We start from the raw sequence: 21,981 nt of genomic DNA on the forward strand, positions 1-21,981 counted from the left end.
TGGGAATGAGCCAAATTGAGCTTTGAAGTAAATATTTGGAGAATTTCAGTGAGCCAAAGCATCCCTGGCTCTCTCTTCCCTAATGCAATTTTGTATTGCTCTAAGCTTTCTTTGTCTGCATCCAGCCCACAAAGATTTTAGTGATTAACTGTATCCTTCTGGGATCAAGAGAAAACTTGTCTGAAGAGATGCTTGATGCTTTAAAAAGCATATGCACACACTCACACAACAGCTTCCCTGTGGTTGGTGCTAGCAGACTCTGCATAACAACGTCAACACACAGCAGCCATGATATCTGAAAGTCAATTATCTCTGAGATTGCCTTGATCATACAAAATCTCTCCGGATCAATCCCACACCTACTTTTTGAACACTCACTGAATGATGATTTCTGTGATTGGAGTGATCGACAGCTAGGATTAACAAATCTATCTCAACATAAAGAAATCTTGCTTGGTTTTGGCCCTGAATTATGGAGACACCCATATGCAGAAGTATTTCCAACTGTTTTCCAGAGATCACAGGACGGTCTGGAAATGGCCCAAGTCCTAAGCAGATGAACTATTCAGCACAGCCATCATCCTCCATATGTCAAATTGGCTACATGAACTGGCTGTTATTGCGTGCAAGTGTTCCAGTTGCAGAATTTACTTACCATAGATTATGCAGTTACCACCACAGTGCATAGTTGAGTGAAATAAAGCTCTAATAACAATCACTAAACCTTTATAGTTCATGAGAAATCAAAGCTATCTTGGAGGCTGTACTGAGATTCTTTCTGTTGTTGAGCTGGGCCTAAGGACCGAAATAGAGTCACGCACAGTTTAACCACAGCATTCAGTTTTACTGAATGCTCCTGCAAGTGCTGAGCATATGACTGGTTCAGCTGGTGTTTTGGCCAAATGTTTCCTTTCCTTTTCCTTCACTGAATGCATAATAGAAGGGAAAATAGCTAGAGGATGTACATGACTATCCAGGTGAGACCACCATCTGGGCATCTCTAAACAAAACACAAAACAACATCATCATCCATTTTTGGAAGAGAAAGAAAAAGATTTTGGAACAATTAAAGTGATCCTTTGTTTAGGCAGTGAGGCTAAACAATTCACAAAATGTTTGCTCTGGATTGGTTTCAAAGAAGGCTGTTGAATGCCCTATGGTGTAGGAAGTTCGAACTTCTCTAGTTTAAGATGGCTATATTTGTACAGAGTATTTAACAATTTAACCAGTGTACATTTGAATCCTTCCACACTGCCTAGAAGAGCACATTTGTATTGGTTAGAGGCCTTTTACATTTTCTCCACCTTAATTTGTTTTAGACAAGTTTTTGCTATGATATCTTCCCATTTCAGTTTCTACAAAAATGGCTGAAACGTTTCTAATCTGATTTCACTGAATGGGTTTTTACCCAGTAGATAGGTTGTAACAAAACTGCATATCTAGAAAGCATAAGAACTTGTGATGCAGAGGAGGGAGAAAATAAAATATAAATATGACTACTTAAACTTTGGCTATCTAATAAGAAGGAACAACTCATTAGGGAAGACCCTGATGCTGGGAATGATTGATGGCAATAGAGGAGGGGAGAACAGAGGATGACGTGGCTAGATGGAGTCAATGGGGCAGTGGGTGTGGGCTTGAGTGGTCTCTGAGGGATGGTGGACGACAGGAGAGCCTGTCCATGGGGTCGTGATGGGTTGGGCATGACTTCGCGACTAAACAACCCTGCAAAAAAGTCAACCACAGGCATAACTAAAATTATCATATATTTACAGCTGTTAAGGTGAAAGAGGTGTTCTTTTCTAGAACATCTTTATCTCTGTTGGCTAACACAAATGTGTTGGTTGTTTCATTGGTTTGATCTTGCCAAAGAAAAAGACTTGTCAATTATTTAAATCTTAATGCTTCATATATTAGGAACTGCAGCAGATATTTCATCCACAAACCTTCTCCCTCATCCACAGAGAAGTCTCTCTCTCTCCCCCCATCTCTCTCTCAGTTTGGTCCCTCAGGCTACTTGCTGTTACTGAAACTGAACACAAATTACCTCAACCTTTATTGTAACTAAGCCAAAGCACATGGAATTGAAAGTATCACATTCTTCCCCATGGCTGCACCTCACCTTTTCTCTGTTGCACAAGTGGACATACTTTGGGCTTCCAAGAACCACACCTCTGCTCTACTGTATCTTTAGGTCTCTTTCAAGCTGCAAGCCCTTTGACGGGTAGGGACCAGTCAAACATTTTCTTTGTAAGAGGATACCTTTGTATGCAGATGATGGCATGGTCTCCACCATCTACTTTGATTATTCACATTAATATTATTGATCCCCTTATTGGAAACTTTCCCAGCCCTCCTTGCCTTAGATCAAGCATCAGGTTGTTAAATACATGAAAAGCACTACTTTGAAGGCAATAGCTGCAACAGAACAATTTATTTCACTTTGCATTGCTATATCTCTAAACGTGCTCTTCTATTTCTGGACCTGGAAAAGAGGAAGTTGATCTCCCTAATTAGATTTAAACACTGGTAAGGAGGAGAAGTAACAGAATCCCAGGAAATGAAACGATCTTGCTATTTTTAGTTTCACTAGAGTGTGCTTGGGCAACAAAATATTTTTCTGTTAAGAAAACAGGACAGAGGTAAGAGAGTCATGGGAACTGATGGAGAAAGCAACAAAAAGCATTCAAACGCAACACAGATGTAGTAAAGATTTTCCAGATGTGGAATTCAGTTTCTTGGGATCAAGAGAGCTAGCTTGGCTTACTTAAACTGTAACATATAACATAGATTAAAAAAAAAACCTTTCACAGATTTTTAATCTAAGTGTAATTGACTCTGCTAAAGTTTTATACATCAGTTTGCTTTATGAAAACAAACCTGTACTTCATTGCTGTGATTTCTTTTGTGTGGTGTGCATTGCCTCATTCAATGTAACAGTGAAGTATACTGAGAAAACTACTTTTCAAAGAGAATATATGTCTCAGTATTCCACATAGTTATACACACAATTTATATTTTACACTGAACCTGAAATCAGGACCAGTACCTTCAGCCAACTGGGCCAGTGCCTCAACAGGGTGCACAGGAAAAGAAGCTTTCACTGAACTCCCTTTTTTCAATGCCCCAGTGAAAGCCGTCATGTAAACTTCCAGCCATGACTCTAATATGGCATCATCCAGAGATTGTGGGAAATTAATATGGAAGGCCCTGTGGGGAGCTACCACTGAAATTTCCAAAAGTATGCTGATGAAATGTAGCTTCAGGAAGCAATGGGAAGCGAGAGTAGCAGCTCCACTGGAGCCCTCCTGGGGTTTGCTGTTGTAGCCGCTGCAGCCAGGTAAGTCTGCCAAGTGGGCCCATTGTGATAGAAAGGAGCCCACCTGGAAGCATTCTGCTGAGGACCCTAACCCTAAAGCTTGAGTTAGCACTGAAGGAAAGCATGGCTTATTTTATGCATAGATAGCTCTTGTATTTTTAATGCAAGTATTTTGTATTCAGGTTGTATTTTCCAGGTAATCTTTTGCCTTGATAGTGTGTTTGCTATTTTCTTTGGCTCTTATTGCCTCATTAATCTGAGAAATATAATTCCTTATTTATGCTCTCACCAATCTCAGTTGTGTGGTGACAATGCAATTGCGAAGGACTCCTTGTCTACTGGGTGGTATAAAGATGAAACAAGCAAATATATAGTAAGGAAATATGTCACACAAGGGTATTACAAGCACCTGTCTAAACATGGATAGGCATATTCCATGTGATCTTTCCAAAAAATCATGAGGAAGAATTTCACAAATCTGCTCTACCAGAAAACATGTTATCTTAGGGGTGCGTGTATCTGTCTGTGTGTGCGAAAAGGAGGGCTGGATATGTATACATGCACACTGCATAAAAATGAGTTCGGCAGGAATATGAACCCCTTAATCTAAACAGATCAATACCATCTAACAGTTAAGACAATGTAAGCTGTGAAATATGAGCATTATAATTATCTGCATATTCCATGTTTCCTCCAAGAGGATCAAGGCAGCGAAGGTAGGTCCCCCGGCTTTGATCCTAACAAAAATCCTGTAAAGTAGGCTAAAAGGGTTTGGCCAAAGTCAGGCAATGAACAACATGGTAAGTAGGGTCTTGACCCAAGGCCTCTCCAGTACCCCAAAACTGATTTGAATCCTACTTCAAGCAACCTACTCATTCTCAGGCTTATTGTACTCATTTATAATATGAGGGTAATAATCTTATTGGCTCACCTTACAGGATTGTTGTGAGGATTACCATCAAAATGTATGTGAAGCACTTACACAAAGAATCCTGAAAGGTGTTTTAAATATACAGGAAGTCACCACGTTGTGAACAAGTTTCAACCCTGAGAAAATGGGAATTCATTTTTAAGTCAAATTTTGTAAGAAAATTGGATCGTGTATAGTCATGGGGGTTAGGCGTGCAGGATCCCCATGAAAGTGGAAAACAGCTAACATCTCTACCCCCCTCTGGAAATGCTGTAAAGATTTCCCTCTCCAGATGGATAGGGCAGGAAGGCATGCTTTGGACCCTTCCTCTCTCCCCTTTCAGAGAGAAGAAGCAGTAATTAAAAATTTAATTACTGCAGTGATTTTTTGCAGTAATTTTAAAAAAGGCTTTATGGCAGTTCATAAGTATGGGTTGTTTGTAACTCGGATGTTTGTAACTTGGGCACTGCCTGTATTTTAAACAAATACAACAGTTAAATATAATTACAAAAAGGATATTTCCATAATTTTATAAATGCCAGGTCATGTGAGGTCATTTTCAAATTGCCCAGTTTACTACAGATCATTTTGTTCAACTGACAGAGTGCATTAATTTATTTTCCCTAAATTTTCCTAAAATTTTGCCCTTCTTCAGTTAAAAAGAAATGCTGATACAAAGACAGACAAATAACAAGGTTTTATTTTTGTGGGGACTGCTAGGCTGTAGCCTGATTCTAATTCTTCTCTCCTTCGTGTTGTAAATCTGGAATTCATTAGAATCAAGGGTTATTTCCTTTTAATTTGATTGACATGTCATTTTTCGAGAAATTATTCACCTTTCCAGTACTCCACTCTCAGCTGCCAGATGCATATTTTTCTGGCAGCTTTGACACACTCCAATTGTTCCAGTTCTCAGCTAGTAGTTCCCACCAACATTTACTACTCACTGCAAAAAACCACCAAGTAAGTGAAGGCAACAATTCTGCCAAAGAGATGTTTTGCAGAAAATCTCACCAGCCAATATTCCCTCATTTTGTTGAAAGAGGCACACACTCAGAGAATCAAGAAAGTCTTATGATAAAATCTTAAGTCTTAAGATAAAATCCTAGGGATCTATCCTTTATGGGATTGCAGGACAATTCACATCCTATGAATACCTTTCTCTTTATTTCACATGGGTAGACTGTGTGTGTCTCTTACAAAAGCTCCTTCAAGCTTCCAATGCAGGAGCCATTAGTATATTTATTGGGTAGATTAAATATGCAATGAATACAAAGAAAGGCCTTTCCCAGCCTTAGACTGTTTGCATGCAGAATACAGAAACATAGAATAATACAGTTGGAAGGGGCCTAGCAGCCCATTGACAACCACCTGCTCAATACAGGATTCAGGTCTCCTATCCAGATGTCAACCCAACCCAACCAAGCTTAACTTCCAAGAGTAGGCAGGATCAGGTTCCTCAGGCAATATGGAAGCAACTGACATCCTGTGCTAATGTCATATCATGAAACCAAGAAGCATCTCCTATTAAAATCCAGTTCCTATGTGAACATGAGAAGGTTTTATGCTCACATGTTACCCTGTACACATTCTCTTACTGCCAGGAGCCCATAATTCAGGAAGGTTAGTTGCCACATCATCTGGACACACACAAAGATTTCTGAAAACGAGAGAAGGAAGTCAATAACTAGCCTTTCTGAATTCCAGACCTGAGGCAGGAAGGATTGTTACATTTTTGTCTCTGTGTGATGATTGCTTCAGCCCAATACTTAGCTCAAGGACAGATGCTCCTTGCAAGCAAACAAAGAGGGCGAAAACATTCTCATCCAGATGATGCCCTAGAGGACCATCTGGATTTGATGGAGCAATGTAGCTCCCAAGCCAACATGGACCAGGGATAATTCACAATAATGAGGGCAGAAGGCACAAGCCTGCTTCTGTTCTGTGTACAGTAGTCAGGCAGAACACTTCAAAGACACACGCGTGGCACATCAAAGATGGCTCTCCTGGTGGCAATCACTGCCTGTCTGAAATTGCAACAAACGTTGTTATACCACTCGGAGAATGCAGCGTGTGTGGAAAGAGAATGCCACACATAGTGCTGGTTAGTCCCACTCCTCAGCATGATTTGTCACTGCAGATACAAAGGTTACCTTCCAGATTAGGGTAGTGTAGTTGAGATGTTGGTCTACATATGGGATCTCCTTTTAAACAGCTATTTCACTTTTGTCCATTTTATTTAATGTCCTTAATGAATATTGTGGGATGCAATGCCTATGAAAATTAGGCAGAGCAAGTGTTGTGTGAAATGCATGGCACATTTATTCATCATTCATCATCTCCTATTAGAACCCTACCTATTTTTGAAAGAAAGTTACATTTCTAGTCTACATTATGCACCGAAATGAACCAAACCACGATGGCAACTTTTTCTTCATGTTCAGAAAGCGGGAGTACATAAAAGGATGGAATTATTGTAATGAAATTACATTGACATAATCTGTGTGAACAGTAAACATATCTACTGGTATGTTTCTGAGTCAATGCAATAGAGTATGTCCTCTCCCCCCTCCCTCCTTCCCTCTCTCTCTCCCCTAATATTAGGTTTTATACCTAGCCTATGCTGTGGACGTAGTATTAATCCAAACAGGCATTTAGGGGCTTTACCAAAGGGCTAAAGCAGGGAATCCAGTGAAAGGATTAATCCATAACTTTCTCATATTTCGTCTAAAAAAATATGTGTCTCATATACCCTAACATGAAATATTAACCATCAGGAACTAGACTCGTCATCATGCTTTCTCACATCACTTAAATGCCAATCTAGCAACCAAATGCAATAATATGTCCATTGAAATCCAGGAAGCAGAACTGGGACTGGTTTTGCAGAGTGACAAGTTGGAAGGTGTGGGCTACACACTTGACAGGGAAAACAAATGTTGACCCAGCTAGAGGGCTGATCATAGAACTTAAATCCAACTATATTTCAGTCTGCTCATATAGAACAATGAAAATGGTGAGCATTTTAAAAGAATACATGTGTGAAATAAGGGGCATATGCATGTTTAGGGTCTCCTGCAGACACAAAAGCTTCAAAAAGCTCATTGAAAATAATCTGTGTTATTTATTATATGTCTAATTGAACCGATAACCAGTGTTCTCTAAGTGGATTAATGCCACAGAAATAGTTTTAAATTAGGTCTTGGGATTTCTTACTGTGTATATGCTGGTATATAAATGGATTTTAAATTATGTGCAGTATTGGAATTTTTAGTTTTCGGAAACTGTCCAGAGAGCTTTGGCTATGAGACATTATGAAAATAGAATAAATGAAAAATATAACATACAATGCAAATAGTTAAATAATACCATGTACTGCAAACCAACAATCAGCACAGGAATTTATAGAACCGTCATTAAAATCTATTGCTAGGTCTCTAAAAAGTCTGTAAGAAAAAATGGTCTTTGCATGATACCCAAAAGTTAACAAAGTAGATAAACTGGGATGCACATTTCATACTTGGGCGGAGGGGTGAAACAGGACTTCTTGTAGCCACCCTTCTAGCTTTGATCACCTCAAAGAATGCCTTCGAAGGTGACCTAAGGGTCCAACAAGGTATATATGGGAGGAAGCACTCCTTCACATATTCTGCTCTGAAGCTGCTAAAAAATTCTGCACAAACCCCAGTGCTTTAATTGGGCTCAGATGCAAACTGGAAGCCTGTGAAGCTTAGAAAGCATTTGCATCACATGATCTTATCAACCAGTCCCTTTAAAACCTCTGTTTTAAACTGACTGAAGTCACTGATCCATCTTCAAAGGGAGCGCTTTGTACAACACATCGTGGTAATCCAAACAGAAGCTACCTGGCCATTGATAACTACTGCCAAGCTATCTCTGTGCACTGCATCCCTTAACAATTTGCATTCCATTTAAGCTTCTGGTCCCAGCTTTGGTGCCACGTGCCACCATGCCCAGCATCCCTGTGTTAATTCTGCACAGGGGAAGCTTAACTCAGGCTATCTACCCCAATTCCTCTACATCAGCACTCTGGTCTGGGGTAAAAACAAATGCAAAAGAAATGGAGAAGGCTAAGGACGTATTTTTTCTTCTTTTCTGAAAGATGTGTAGATCTACATTTAAATCCTCAGAAGGGAAAGGAGATCTTTCATTCATCTGATCCTTGTGCATTCTTTTCACCTGTGTACCTAGGTGTCATAGAAGGGCTTTCCTATCTCTTTTAAAGCATGGCTCAGCCGTCTGGTATTATTTAACAAAGCAGAGCTCTTCTGATAGTGCCAGCCTTAGACGAGCACAGAATTATGCATGGTGTGGAGAAAGGGGAGAAGGAAATGTTTTTCTTCCTCTCTCATAAGACTCGAAGCCAGAGTCATCCCATGGAGCCGACTGGTGAGAGACTCAGGGGAGCTGAAAGGAAACACTTCTTCACACAGTATATAGTGGATTCATTCCACAAAATGTAATGATTGCCCTCAGTGGAAATGGCTGTAAAAGGGGATTGAGTAAACCCATAGAAGAGAAGGTTATTAATAGCGACTGATCTGGATGGCTCTATGTCACCTCTGGGAGTAGAGGCAGTGTGCCAATGTATACTGGTTGTGGGGGACCTCGGGCAGCAGCATGCTTCTGCACTCATTTCCAGCTTGCGGGACCCTGTTTGCCTCTGGCTGTAAACAGAATGCTGGACTGGATGGATCACTGACCCAATGCAGCATGGCTCTTATGTTCTTAACCTTAGAAACCCCAAACCTGATTTGAAGAATTAAAGAGGACAGAGAATCTATTCAAAATGCTTTGGGAAAGCCTTTAAAGCCTTTACTTGTTTTCTTACCAGGGTTCCAATTAGATCAGAGTTTAAACATTCTTTCTAGCTTGCTGGGCAGTTTTTTTTCTAAAAGTATTTTGTTTACCGACAGAAGAACATGTTGCTAGTGACTTTTAAAAGGTCTTCCTGCTGCGAGCTCATACGTTAAATGCTGACCCATCTTGTCATCACTCAGTCACTTTATAGTCTTCAGTTCTGCTCCTCAGGTGGTGGCACAGTGAGAATCCTACATTGCCTGATACTATGATTAGAGTTGGTAAGAAGCTTCCCACCGTTAAGGCCCCTCTTAATTGTCTCTGTATTTTTCTACATACACATCAAAGGTGTCACAAAGATGGCCAGTTCAGGATGCAAGGACTTACTGTGAACCAGTGCAGATGTTTTCACATCTCCATTTAGTCAGAAACATATTAAGCGGTCTTGTGAAAAAATAATCCCATATTTATTACCTTGATTTCCTAAACACACCATGGAGATGGATCATCCAGAAGAGCATACATGGAAAAATGTGAACATTTCACAAGATTTGATAACTCATATCCAGCCTGATCTGTTCTCATGGATAGCATGCTCTTATATAACCAGCAATGGATTTATCAAAAGAGGCCAAACAGTTTCTGACTGCCCAAATGAATTCATTCTCTGGAACTGAAAATAGGATGTATTTAACTAAAAAATAATTTGCAGAGATGTAGTCACATGTGTCTGCTGCAAAGCCCCGTCAGCCAGCCACTGCCCTGACTTCAAAGTGTCCATTTGTTGAATAAAGGGACTTGAACAGAAAGCAACTGAATTGTAATTTAGCAAGTTCAGGTCTCTCACCAGAATCAAGGTAGTGGTTTTGAGCCAGAGGTAGTCATACTAAGAGTCAATCTGTTGAAACCAATGGGACTTGAATTAGTTATGACCAACTTAAAGCCCATAATTTCAATGGGTGTGCTCTAAATATGACTAATTCTGGATCTAATCCAAAGGACCAATTGCATGAGTAAATTTGCTTGTCATTGCCACACAGCTGGCAACTGTAGTTTGTGAATGGTCACTGTCATTATTTCACCCTTTGATTTAAGCTTTAATGTAATTGTCACATTACATTAACTGTCTGCATTTCACTTCCCTCTGACTTTACTGCTCACATCTTTCTCTTATCTCCATGTGTATATATACCTGCTAACTTGGATAAGCCCTTCACACATTTGATGATAGATGATGGAAATGGCTTATGCCATAATGTATTTCTTAATCTTTTACAGGGAACAAGACTCTTCCTTGTTTAAACCACAAATCAAGAAATTGCTGAAATTCTGTTCTATAGGGAAACTTCTATGCGTAGAAATTACCTTTGGATGAAAAAGCAGAATTTTGCATACACATTTATTCCAGGCCAAACTCCATGAATACAGTTGTTTCTAAAAATGCCCCCCCTCCCCATATACACATGGAATTTAAAGAAAAATGTGTTTGTGGGACAGGAAGTTTAACCACCCCATCACCATGTCACCAATCCAGACAGATGTAAACCTATCCCGCATAGCCATGTATGATTATCAGGAAGCTTCATTCATCCACATAGGCCATTTGCAAATATTTCAAGCAATGTGGAGATGCCTGGTGGGTCTGGAGATCAAATAGGAACACCTGGTGGGTAGATATAATCACATTTCCACATCACCTGCAGCCTTGTCATACACAGAAGTTCCTCTGACTGGAGCCACGGCAATGTCAATGCAGCAACTTAAAATCCTTTCAAACTGGAAAAAAAATCCCTGAGAGTGACAAATGAGACTGAGAGAGACTTTAGGTCACCTCAACAATCTTGAACAGCTTTTCTCAACCTGCACCCTCAGAAATCTTGGACAACAACTTTCCATGCTCCCAGGCAACACATCCATCAGCTATGCTGGACATTGTAGTCCAACATATTTGGAAGGCAACAGGTTGTGGAAGGATGACCTAGAACCTCTAAAAGGTAATTTCTGATTATAGAAGAATGCAGACTGAGGCCATTTGGCATCCTAAAGTGTGTCCCAAATTCCCATTAACCCCTTTTTTCTCAGACAAAACATTGACGTATCAACCAACCAAATTACCTGGAAGACTACCATTTCTTTCTTGCTGACAATTAAAAATACAAGATTCTGGAATAATATACTAACTTTTGCTTCCAATCTGAGTAGTAGCCATAGCACCTCATCATATTAGTGTAAGAGAACTGTTCTTCATTTTGTGAACTTTTCATAAATCTCTACTACCTTCATACACCATTCCATTCCTTGCAGCACAGCATGGAATGAATGCAAGTAATAAACTATATGCAATGATGTACATTTTGTATTAAGAAATAGTTGCTTCTTCTACTGGAAAGGCATTTTTGAGCATGTTCCCTTCCATAAGAATATATATATGCTGAAATTCTACAAAAATGAATTCAAGGGAAAAGACAAACAAGAAAGACCATCCTTCACTCACCAGCCTTCTCCTTTTCTGTAATAATTGGCATGGCCTGAGAAAGAAGAAAATGATGTTATATTTTCAGAAAAAGGAATCTAAAATAGAAATAAATGATTACACGCCTCTCTTTATTTCCTTTTGTTCATGTGGAGTAAAATGTATACCTTTGGTGATGGGAACCTGAAAGCAGCATCACAGGGCAGACTTCCCCCAAACTGATGTCTCAGTAGAGCCCCTGAGCATACGAGCATCCAAAAGCATGAATATTTGCATGCTGTTTCTCACACACTCCTCTGCTGCTTATCTGTACTTACCTTTGCTTATATCTCTCCAGTGCAATACATCATACTCACACTGCAGTGGTCTAAGGAGCCTGAACAACATGCAGTAAACACTATGTAATCACCTTGAAGCCAGAACAGTGAACTAAAGTGAGCATGAAATTAAATCCAGGAATGAAAACATTAAAACAGTCCAGGATAAGTCTTCATAGTCAGCAGTAACACTCATTAAAAACACACACACACACAATTTAGAACTAGTGCTCCAATTAGATAATTTTAGATTCTGGACTTAATAGTCTTATGACAGCTCTGCTCTTTAAATAGTACTGTATATAATTTTCCTTCGAAATGTGGTAAGCCATCCAAGCTATATTCACCACACCCCACTATTACTGCTCAGCGGGGCACTGGATGGCTGCCCAAAAGTCCTGTCCTGAATGCACCGCTGCTTATGGCCTAGCAGCGCTAAGCCTTAAACTTAGACTGAACTGCCAACATGTACAGAGATACATATGAGTTACGCAAGTTTCTGACTGGCATCCACACAGTTCATTATAGAGCCTCTCAACTCTGGGTGATCCAAGTTTTGGAGTGTGTTGCTCTAGGATGCTGATGACATCCAGCTCCATTTCTGCTTTTCATCATCAGCAGGTGAGGCTGTGGATCTGCTAAATTGGTGTCTGGCAACAATGGACTGGATGAGGGCTAACAAACTGAAACTCAGTCTGGACAAGGCTGGGATGCTGTTGGTGGGTGCTTCCTTTGACTAGATGGGGTGTTCAACCTGCTCCCCCTGAATTCAGTCAAAGAAGAAACATTTAAAGCTAGAAATCAGCAAATAATCAGTGGGATGCCATACGGTTCCACCCTGTCCCCTTATTTTTTAACATAAAATCACTGAGGGAGAAATCACATTTGGGAGTTATGAATATATATGAAATATATACTTCAAATATATATGAAACGCATATGAAATGCATATATATGAAAGTACAACTTACTAGCAATTATACATAGGATTTAAAAATGATCAGATTTCCAAATAAATGTTTGATATTTATTTGGATGGCATCTACCACCCATTGAAATGCTTAAGCATTATGAGGTCTTCAATCTACTGCATTATAGAAAGTGACTGTTTATTCTGCCAGTGTTGCAGTGTCAGTCATTTAACTGTCAAGAGGACATAGAGAGTTCATTCACATCATGCTGATATGCTAATGTACATTAGGCAGGTAAATAATTTAGAACAGCATGTGCATCAACAAATATTAAATACTGTTCCAGCACAAAACCTATTCTTATCATAACCTGCTCCCCCGAAGAAGCTCCCAAAGATGTTCCCAAACCATATGCTTAAGGGAACAGTTTCATTACTGGTAAGTAGCTGAGTTAGACAATCCCTTATTAAATAGACTTAGTAGTGTCCAGTACACACGAGACAAAAAGTACTGCTTGATTTCTAGGACAGATTGCAGGCCGAGGTCCTGAAGATGCTACTAAACAAGGCTTTTAGCATGCTGTTGTCTTGCCTCAGTCCTAGAATTTTATAGGGGGCCCAGACATTGCTGTCTTCCATTCATAACTCTCCTGTGCTTTCCCACCACTTCCTTCATCTCTCTCCTTACAAAAAACAAGCAAAACCAAAACTATTGAGAACAGAAAGATGGACTAGGTACATGGCATATTTTGCTTGGTAGTGTTTGGAGTCCTCCATTTCAGAGCATTCTAAGAGGATATATGGGCCTCTGGATTCTGGAACATTGTTAAGAGTGTCAGTTTACATCTGATTTCCCCTTTCTTTGAAAAGTTTATTCATTCAGGGCACATGTTAGGAATACTGAAATCTGTAGATCCTTTTTATGTCTATACTAAGCATGCATAGGATTGTGCCCTAATTTTGTAAATTTACTTCTATATCTGAGGATGCCCAGGATGGCTAATAATACTAAAGTATTAATCAATGACAAGCACAGATACAATTTAAATCATTATGAGAAATCAGAGTAAATTTTAAAATCACACAAGAACATAGCGCAAAGAAACTTTGCCTTTTGAGTCTGAGCAGAAACATTAGAGACATAGAAGAGCCACTGCATTGGTTAGCTACTGTAAATGGGAACATTTCCATCTAAAACTTTCTGTGATGCTATTTGGACATTCTAGGAATACATATAGTGGTGTAACTCCTATAGCTACCAAAGTGTCTTTCTAGGTCAGTATTGTCTTTTCTGGCTGCTGACCTCTCTCCAAGGTCTTAGACAGTGAGACCTGCTGTGACGTACCTCCTGATCCTTTATCTGGGAAGGCAAGGGAACGAGTCAGGACTTGGTGCATGCAAACTTGGTATCCTCCCTTGAACTATGATCCTTCACCAACGATGCATGAAATCACACACTAGATAAAAGAAAACTAAACCTACATGTCTTGACAAGACATCAGCATTACTTTTTCTTTATCAAACAGATGTTCTGCAAAGAAAAAAATAAACCCAAACCAAAATATGTTTAATGGGAAAAATACACCTGTGTTAGATAACAGGGATTTCTAATGGAATGGCTCTCTCTCAATAACTGTTTCAGCATATGACGAAGAACAGATGCCTTCTGTATCCCTTTTCCTGTGAATCATTACTAGCTTCTGTTCCCATGTGTTCAACTGTACCAATAAATGGAGTTTGTGAATTCATATGGATATCCATTGTATTTTTAAGACTTAAAAACAAGTCTGTGTGTGTGAATGGTGGGGGAAGATAAGATTGGGGTGCAGGGTTGGTGGGTTGGCTGTGACCAGTAGCTACTATGAAAGCTGGAAAAGGAGCAGAGCAGGGGAATTCCAGAGCAAAATTCAGAATGAAAGGCTTATATCCTTACTGCCAGTAGCTAGATTTTCTCTGACTTGTCTATCCCAAATGTTCTCTGCAATCCAAGAAGCCCTAATCAAGCACCTCAATGACTCTAGGATTCTCACTGGGTTCACTGCTGCCCTTGAGCTTGGAGTTGGTGTGAATTGGAATGGGGAAATTAAGTATTAAGGTGGCTCAGGAGTCAGGATGGTGTTGGCAAGATAATGATCAGGGAGATAAAGCAATAAGTCCATGAGACGGTAAACTTCTATGTCCTTAGGACTATAGTAGATTCTTCTAGAACTCAGTTGTACTTAATTTCTTGACTTAAATCACATCACCAGTGAGGCTGCTATTGGTGGAACTGGGTTCAGCCATGGAGCCATCTGTATGACTTTGGAGCAGACACAGACTCTGAGTCCAGCCTATCTTATAGGACTGTTGTTGTGGGGATAAGACTGAGGAGAGAAGGAGGAGAATTATGTAAGCTGCTCTGAGTTCTTTAAAAGAGAAAAAAGGAGGGATATAAAATAAATATATACATGCCACATACATCAATACAGTTTGATGTAGTTGTTTCCAGTGGTTTAGCATTTAAAGAGTACTTAGTTCAAAGCCACGCTTGTTCAGAATGTACAGCTGAGAACTATGAATAAAGTCACACCCTATGAATGACAAGTACAAGTCTGCCCCTGAACATCTGTGGCCAACATGAATTGGCCTTATTTCAAAAGCTGAATTCCTTCTCTTGGTTTCACTCAAGTGAAAATTAGAAGGACTATCTTTTCTATAAAATAAATAGTTAACCTGAAGCTGTTAGGCTCCAACCCCATCAGCCTCATCAAGGATGGTAGGTTATCAAAGTTGATGGGAATTGTATTCCAGAAGCCCCAGAGCACCAAATATTCCCCATTCCTAATCTAGAGAACTGAGATGGATTTTCTGATAGGATGACTTCCTATTTTGTTTGTTCGTTCCAAGATGGCATGTGATCAGTGTAATCTTTAAAAGGACTTCTGCTGCAAGGCAAGATTTGTGGATAGAGGGACACAATTTGAAAATAACATCTAAATAGTGAATGAAATACATACATTTCTAATTTTTAGATTTTTTTCTAAGATTTTTCATTTATTTTTAAATGATACTACATCAGTTCTATTCTGTTTAATTCATTTATTTTTTGGACCATTCACACACTGTCCACCTATGTTTATTCAGGCCATATGGTATAAGAGTTGACTAGATTTATTCCTCAAACATCACTGGGGTTCCCTTTTGTTCTCTATGTAAGTGGATTAAAAACAGTGTTGCTGGGACCTGGAACACCCAGAGTGGCGGCAGCTAATAATTTTTTCTTTTTCTTTTTCTTTTTTTTTTTAAGACTTGAACTCTGTGGAAGTCTAGAAAGGTACTATGGATTAGGTCAAGAGATTAAAAAATAACTCAGTGCTCTACACTTCTGTAGAAATGTATTACACTTGCCTCATACCCCACTCACTTCTGGCTAACAAGAGCTTTCAGAGAAAGATGATTCAAATTGAGGAAATGACATGGAAGAATTAATTAAACCACATCCCATGATGGTTTGGCACCAATGTAATTTGGGGGAAACAGACCTAAAGTTGCTTTTATATCTAAAAAAATGTCAGGCAGCCAATATCCTGTACTCTGAAGTTCCACCCTATACCTTAAGCATCAATGCAGCTCTGGCAGGTTTGAGCATAAAGTACAGAAAATACGACATGTTATATCGCTTAGACAAAACAAATGAAGGAATAATTCTTTAAGGGATCAGCTACACAAATATTTGTTGAGGTGAAAAACTTTCTGAAACCCATACTTTTTTTTTCTATCACTTCTAACAATAAAGAACATCAATAAAACAAGAGAATTAGTATTTTCTTCAACAACATTAACAACGAAAGACACTAAGGAGTAAGAAAACATTGTTCCATCAGTTGTTCAGACAAGCCCCATAAGACTTAGGGTTTGGAATCGGGGAGGGTGCTAACATAGTTTGCTAACTATCAGCTCAGTAGGATAACATGTCTTACTATTACTTGTGAAAAATGCTTGCATCTAAAAAATAGCTTCCAATCCACTGTGGACCTTCCTCAATGGTTTCCATATGTTTTAAATTAATTGCATTCCCAGGAAGTGATTTAACATTTTTGGCAAAAGAGCAATTAAATGGGATTTTCCTGCTCAGCCAGATGGGTCCAGTGTAACTTCACATTATTCCTAACTCCACAAATCTGATGAAACAAAAGAACTGTACTAATAACTTCCACATGATCAAATCATTTGCTGTTTTAAAAGCAAACCCTTCCAGATCTTTTCTATTCTACACTGTTAGATATAAAAAGAGAAGCTCAAACACAATTCCTAATTATGTAATCAATCTTTAAAGCAACTGTTCATTCTTATTTGTTCATATCTGTTACAGTTGGCTATTGTTGAACAACAAATCACATGGGTTATCAGCCAATTTGTTAAAAAATGAGTCCATTAGACATCAGTCCTTTTAACTGTCTACTCAATTTGCCTTAAATGTATTTGCATACCTTGTATTATAATTTTAAATGAATGATCTAGTACAATCTACACAGGTCACTGACACAGAGCAATAACCAATTGGGGATCAGATACAAAAACAGACAAGTCAGTAGTAAGATAGAAAGAAAAGAAAGTATATTCCCCCTGCTCCCAGTTAGATGCACCTTATATGTCTGAAAATATTTACTGATGCACAATATATGGGAGATAATGTGAATTTGTTATTTGCTAATTTGTTAGTGGGCAGAAATAGAATTCAGATCTTCAGTTATTTGCATATAGAGTCAAACTGCATTTGGACTCACCTTAATAAAGAACATAATTATTTAATATAACAGTGCCTGGTTTTGGTTTTTGATAATAAAATCTCATCCTTCTTCCAACTCACTGGAAGCTGAAAAGGAATTCTCTTACTGTTTTAAGATTGTGTTCTTTCTTTCCCTGCCTCCATTTCCTCTTCAACTGCTGAAAATGACAGGGTCATGTCAGCACTGAGGTAATGAGCAGCTAGACAATACCATTTTAACCATAGGTGATCAATGTTCCCCCATCCTCAAGTCCTTGCTGCTTGAAGTCAAGGCAGAGGTAAAAGCAAAAACAAATGGGAAGTTCATCCAACCTCCATTTTCTTTCATTCCAAACCCTCTAATTAATGAGTAATTAATTAATCCAAACCCTTTACGTTCTTTCTCCTGATACTCAGTATGTGAGTATGTGACAAACACAACTGCCAGAAGGGCTTGGAAAAGCTCATCTAACTGACCTTTTAAAGTGAATGAGGCTTGCCAGAAGTTCCTGATCAAAGTTTTACAGATTTTATTTATTTAATTAATTTCTATATGACCCAACAATTGAAACCTTGTCCACTCCGAGAACATTGCAAGGCTCAATACCTTCAAGGGAAAATGGGTTTTTCAAACCCTCATCTGGTGTGGCCCTTTACCCTAAGTCTAAAAAGGGGTTTTCTAACTATAATCCTACCTGCAATTTACCTTAATCCTAATATAGGAGTGATATTCCCATGGTTTAAGACGAATTTCAAAATGCCACCTTTCTGGATATTTTTCTGTACAGCTATTTTTTTCTGTGCATCCTAAGCACCTTCCAAGCCTTGAAACCTTCATGAGGATGCTTATTTTTCGAACCCTAAACCTACGTGGACATTTAATGTAGGTGTAAAAGAACTGTGGTTCAAGACAGATTTTCGAAATGCCAGTTTTGTCCATGTGTTTTGTACAATTCATTCCATGTCCCCATTCTAAGCATAATTCAAGCTTCAAGAAGTTTGTAGCAAAGGTGGTTTTTCTAATCCCAACCCAACCTGGAAATTAACCAAACCCTAAAATAGCTGTGAAATTCCCATGCCTCAAGATGGACTGGATGTTTTCTGCACAGCTCATTCCATTTGTCTATTCTAAGCACATTCCACGCCTTGAAACCTTCATGGTAATGTTGGCTTTTCTAACCCGAACCTTACCTGGACTTTAACGCTCACCCTAATATATGACTTAAAACATCCTGGCTGAATAAGGATTTCCAAAATGGCAGTTATGTTGACGTTTTTCTGCACAGAACCTTCTTTTTGCTCATTTAAGAACTTTCCCTGCTTCCACATCTGTACACAGATGTTAGATTATATCATCATCAACCCTAATTTAGGACTCAGATTCCAATGCCTTATGATAGATTTCCAAAATGCCAGCTTTCTGGATGTTTTTCTATACAGCTCATTTTTATTGCCCATCCTAAGCACCATCCAAACCTCATTCAGGAGGATGTTTGGTTTTCTAACTGTAACCCTACCTGGAATTTAGCCTGAACTCTGATATAGGTATTAAAGTATTGTGGTTCAGGATGGATTTCCAAAATGCCAGTTGTTTGGATGCTCTTTGTACAGGTCATTTTTCTGACCATTCTACACACATTCATAGTCTCATCAGATTTCTGAGTATGCTGCTTTTTCAAATGTTCACCTTGCCTGGACATCAACCCTAACTCTAACATGGACCTGAAAGGACTCTGGCGGAAAAAGGGATCCAGAATTCTAGTTGTGTGTTTTTTCTTCACAACTCCTTTCTCTTGCCCAATTTAAGCACATTCCATGCCTCAACATCTTCATGAGGACCTTACATTTTCCCACCCTAACCCTATCTGCAAATTCTCTCTAACAGTCAAAACAGGCTCAAGATAGATTTCCGAAATCCCAGCTTTCTGGTTGTTTTCTGCATAGCTCATTTTCTCTGCCCATCCTAAGCACCTTCCAAGCCTCAAAACCTTTAGGATGCCTGGTTTTCTAACCCTAACAATAACCCTACCTGGACATCAACCCAAATGCTAATATAGGTTTTAAGCACTGTGGTTCAAGTTGGATTTCCAGAATACCAGCTTTGTGGATTTTTTCTTTACAGCTCATTCCTCTTTCTCATTCTGGGCACATTCCATGGCTCAAGAGCTTTGTGGAGATGCTTGTTTTTCTAACCTTAGCTCTACATGGAAATTAACCTTAATCCCAATATAGGAGTCAAAACCCCATGCCTTTAGATGAATTTCCAAAATCCACCTTTAGCCCAAGATGGTTTTTGACAATTCCAACTTTGTGGATATTTTTTCTGCACAACTTATTCATTCTACCCATCACATTTGATGCTTTGCCAGCTTCATGGGAATCTGGTTTTTCTAACCTAAACCCTACCTAGAAGTTCACTGTAATGCTAATATAGGACTGAAATATACAGTATATGGTTATTATTATTATTATTATTATTATTATTACTACTATTATAACATTTCTATGCCGCCCCTTGCCGAAACCTCGGGGCAGCTTACAACATGATAAAATACATTGAAATACAATAGTACATAATAAATTACCATTAAATATAAAAATACAAAAAAAATACATTGATTTACAAATACAAAATTAAAATTATCAGTATAAAATAAAAATATAGGAGGAGAAAGAGAAGGAAGAAGAAGTTGCCCCGGCCAGATCATATGTTTTAACAATTGAAATGATGTTTAAATAAAAAGGTCTTTACCTGGCGCCGAAAAACCAGTAACGACGGTGCCAGGCGGACCTCTTTGGGGAGTGAATTCCATAGGTTGGGCGCCACCGCAGAGAAAGCCCTCCTCCGGGTACTTACTCTCCTAATTTCTTTCATGGAGGGTTCCTGGAGAAGGGACTCTCCCGCAGATCTCAAAGGGTGGTCGGGCATATACGGACGTAAGCGCTCGTTCAGGTAGCCAGGACCCAAGCCGTTTAGGGCTTTGTAGGTCATAATCAACACCTTGAATTGGGCCCGGGCTTCAATGGGAAGCCAGTGAAGCTGATGGAGGACTGGAGTCATGTGAGCATAACGCCCCGTCCCCGTCAGCAACCTGGCAGCTCTATTTTGCACCAATTGAAGTGTTCAGACCGTCTTCAGGGGAAGCCCCACGTAATGCGCGTTACAGAAGTCTAGGCGGGAAGTCACCAGCGCGTGTGTCACCGTCGCCAGGCAGTCGTATTCCAGGTAGGGGCGCAGCTGATTAATCAGCCGAAGCTGAAGGAAGGCGTTCCTCGCTACCGCTGTCACCTGAGCTTCCAAAGAAAGCTCCGGATTAACTCCAAAATGCCAGGTATATACAAGATTTTCTGCAACGGTTATTCTTTTTGACAATTCACATAATGTTCTAAACCTCCAGAGTTCCACGCATACCTTGATTTTCTTACTGCAGCCCTGCAAGGACCTGAACCCTAACCAGCCATTTTCCTTCTGCCATGCAGCAGCAGGCTCCATTTAAATTATATTAGCTTCTATAGAGCAGCCTTCCTATTGTGGCACACTCCAAATATTTTTGAACTCCATCTCTTATCATCCCTGGCCTTGAGGCATGCTGGCTGAGGCTGATGTGAATGAAGTTAACATAGCTGTGGAGGTCACCAAGTTGGAGAAGGCTGGTACAGGGCAAAAGTCCACTGGAATCTAGACAGCCTCAGAAAACAAACAAGAGGACTTTAAATATCAACTCCACTAAATAAAGTTTGCTCTTGCCAGTTAAAATTCCCTGCCCTGATCAATCTATCAAATGACAGGTTGATTAACCTAACATTTAAACTGGTTAAACTAACCTTCAAACTGATTAAAACATTTTTTCCTATTGAATATTTATTATAGCTGGTCCCTGCAATACGGACATCCGGGTTACAAACAATGTGCAGACTGCCAGAAACCCTATTGGAATATCTCTAGGGAAAAGCTGTGAATATCTCCAGGGAACTACTTGATGTGTTTGACAACACATCTCTTAGTGACTGCAAAGTTCCCTAGAGTTAACAGCATTTACGGCTTTTTGTCACTTTGAAGTAGGCATAGTAAAATTTGAGGTGCAAGATCCTAACATGGAGAGGTTCACAAAGGATAACCATGCAGCTACCAAGGCCATTTATGATCAGGAAAAGAAAATGGCTACTCAAACAACCCTTGAGGTTTACTTCAAGAAAGTGACTCCAGCAGTAACCCTTCGTGCTGCCTCCAGCAGCACAGTCAAACTCTGACTCTCCAGCATCAGGTCCATCTTCTTCAGCACTAGCCCCATCTCCATCATTATCCAGTTAATGCTAGACTTAATACTGTCTCAAGAATGCCCCTTCAGGTATGCAGTTTTTCTATCTGAACTGTTTTAGGAATTCTTTATATTTTTTTTTACAATACAGAATACATACACACATAGATTCTCTTCTCTCTTCATTATGTTTAGTTACTTTGTTATTACTGTACAATTATCATT

General features: G+C 39.3%; 1 protein-coding gene across 4 annotated transcripts in view; it reads right to left on the minus strand.

Moving 5' to 3' along the window:
• The window catches only part of DLC1 (DLC1 Rho GTPase activating protein), a 313,895-nt gene that overhangs the window by 164,184 nt on the left and 127,730 nt on the right, over positions 1-21,981 (minus strand). For all 4 annotated transcript variants that reach the window (XM_044418408.1, XM_044418409.1, XM_044418405.1 and 1 more), the window contains exon 5: positions 11,545-11,578. In XM_044418408.1, the coding sequence (XP_044274343.1) occupies positions 11,545-11,578 (34 nt within the window). The remainder of the gene's footprint in view (positions 1-11,544; positions 11,579-21,981) is intronic.

Source organism: Varanus komodoensis, unplaced genomic scaffold (assembly GCF_004798865.1).
Source record: "Varanus komodoensis strain SLA01 unplaced genomic scaffold, ASM479886v1 scaffold9, whole genome shotgun sequence".
In the NCBI taxonomy this organism is placed as follows: domain Eukaryota; kingdom Metazoa; phylum Chordata; class Lepidosauria; order Squamata; family Varanidae; genus Varanus; species Varanus komodoensis.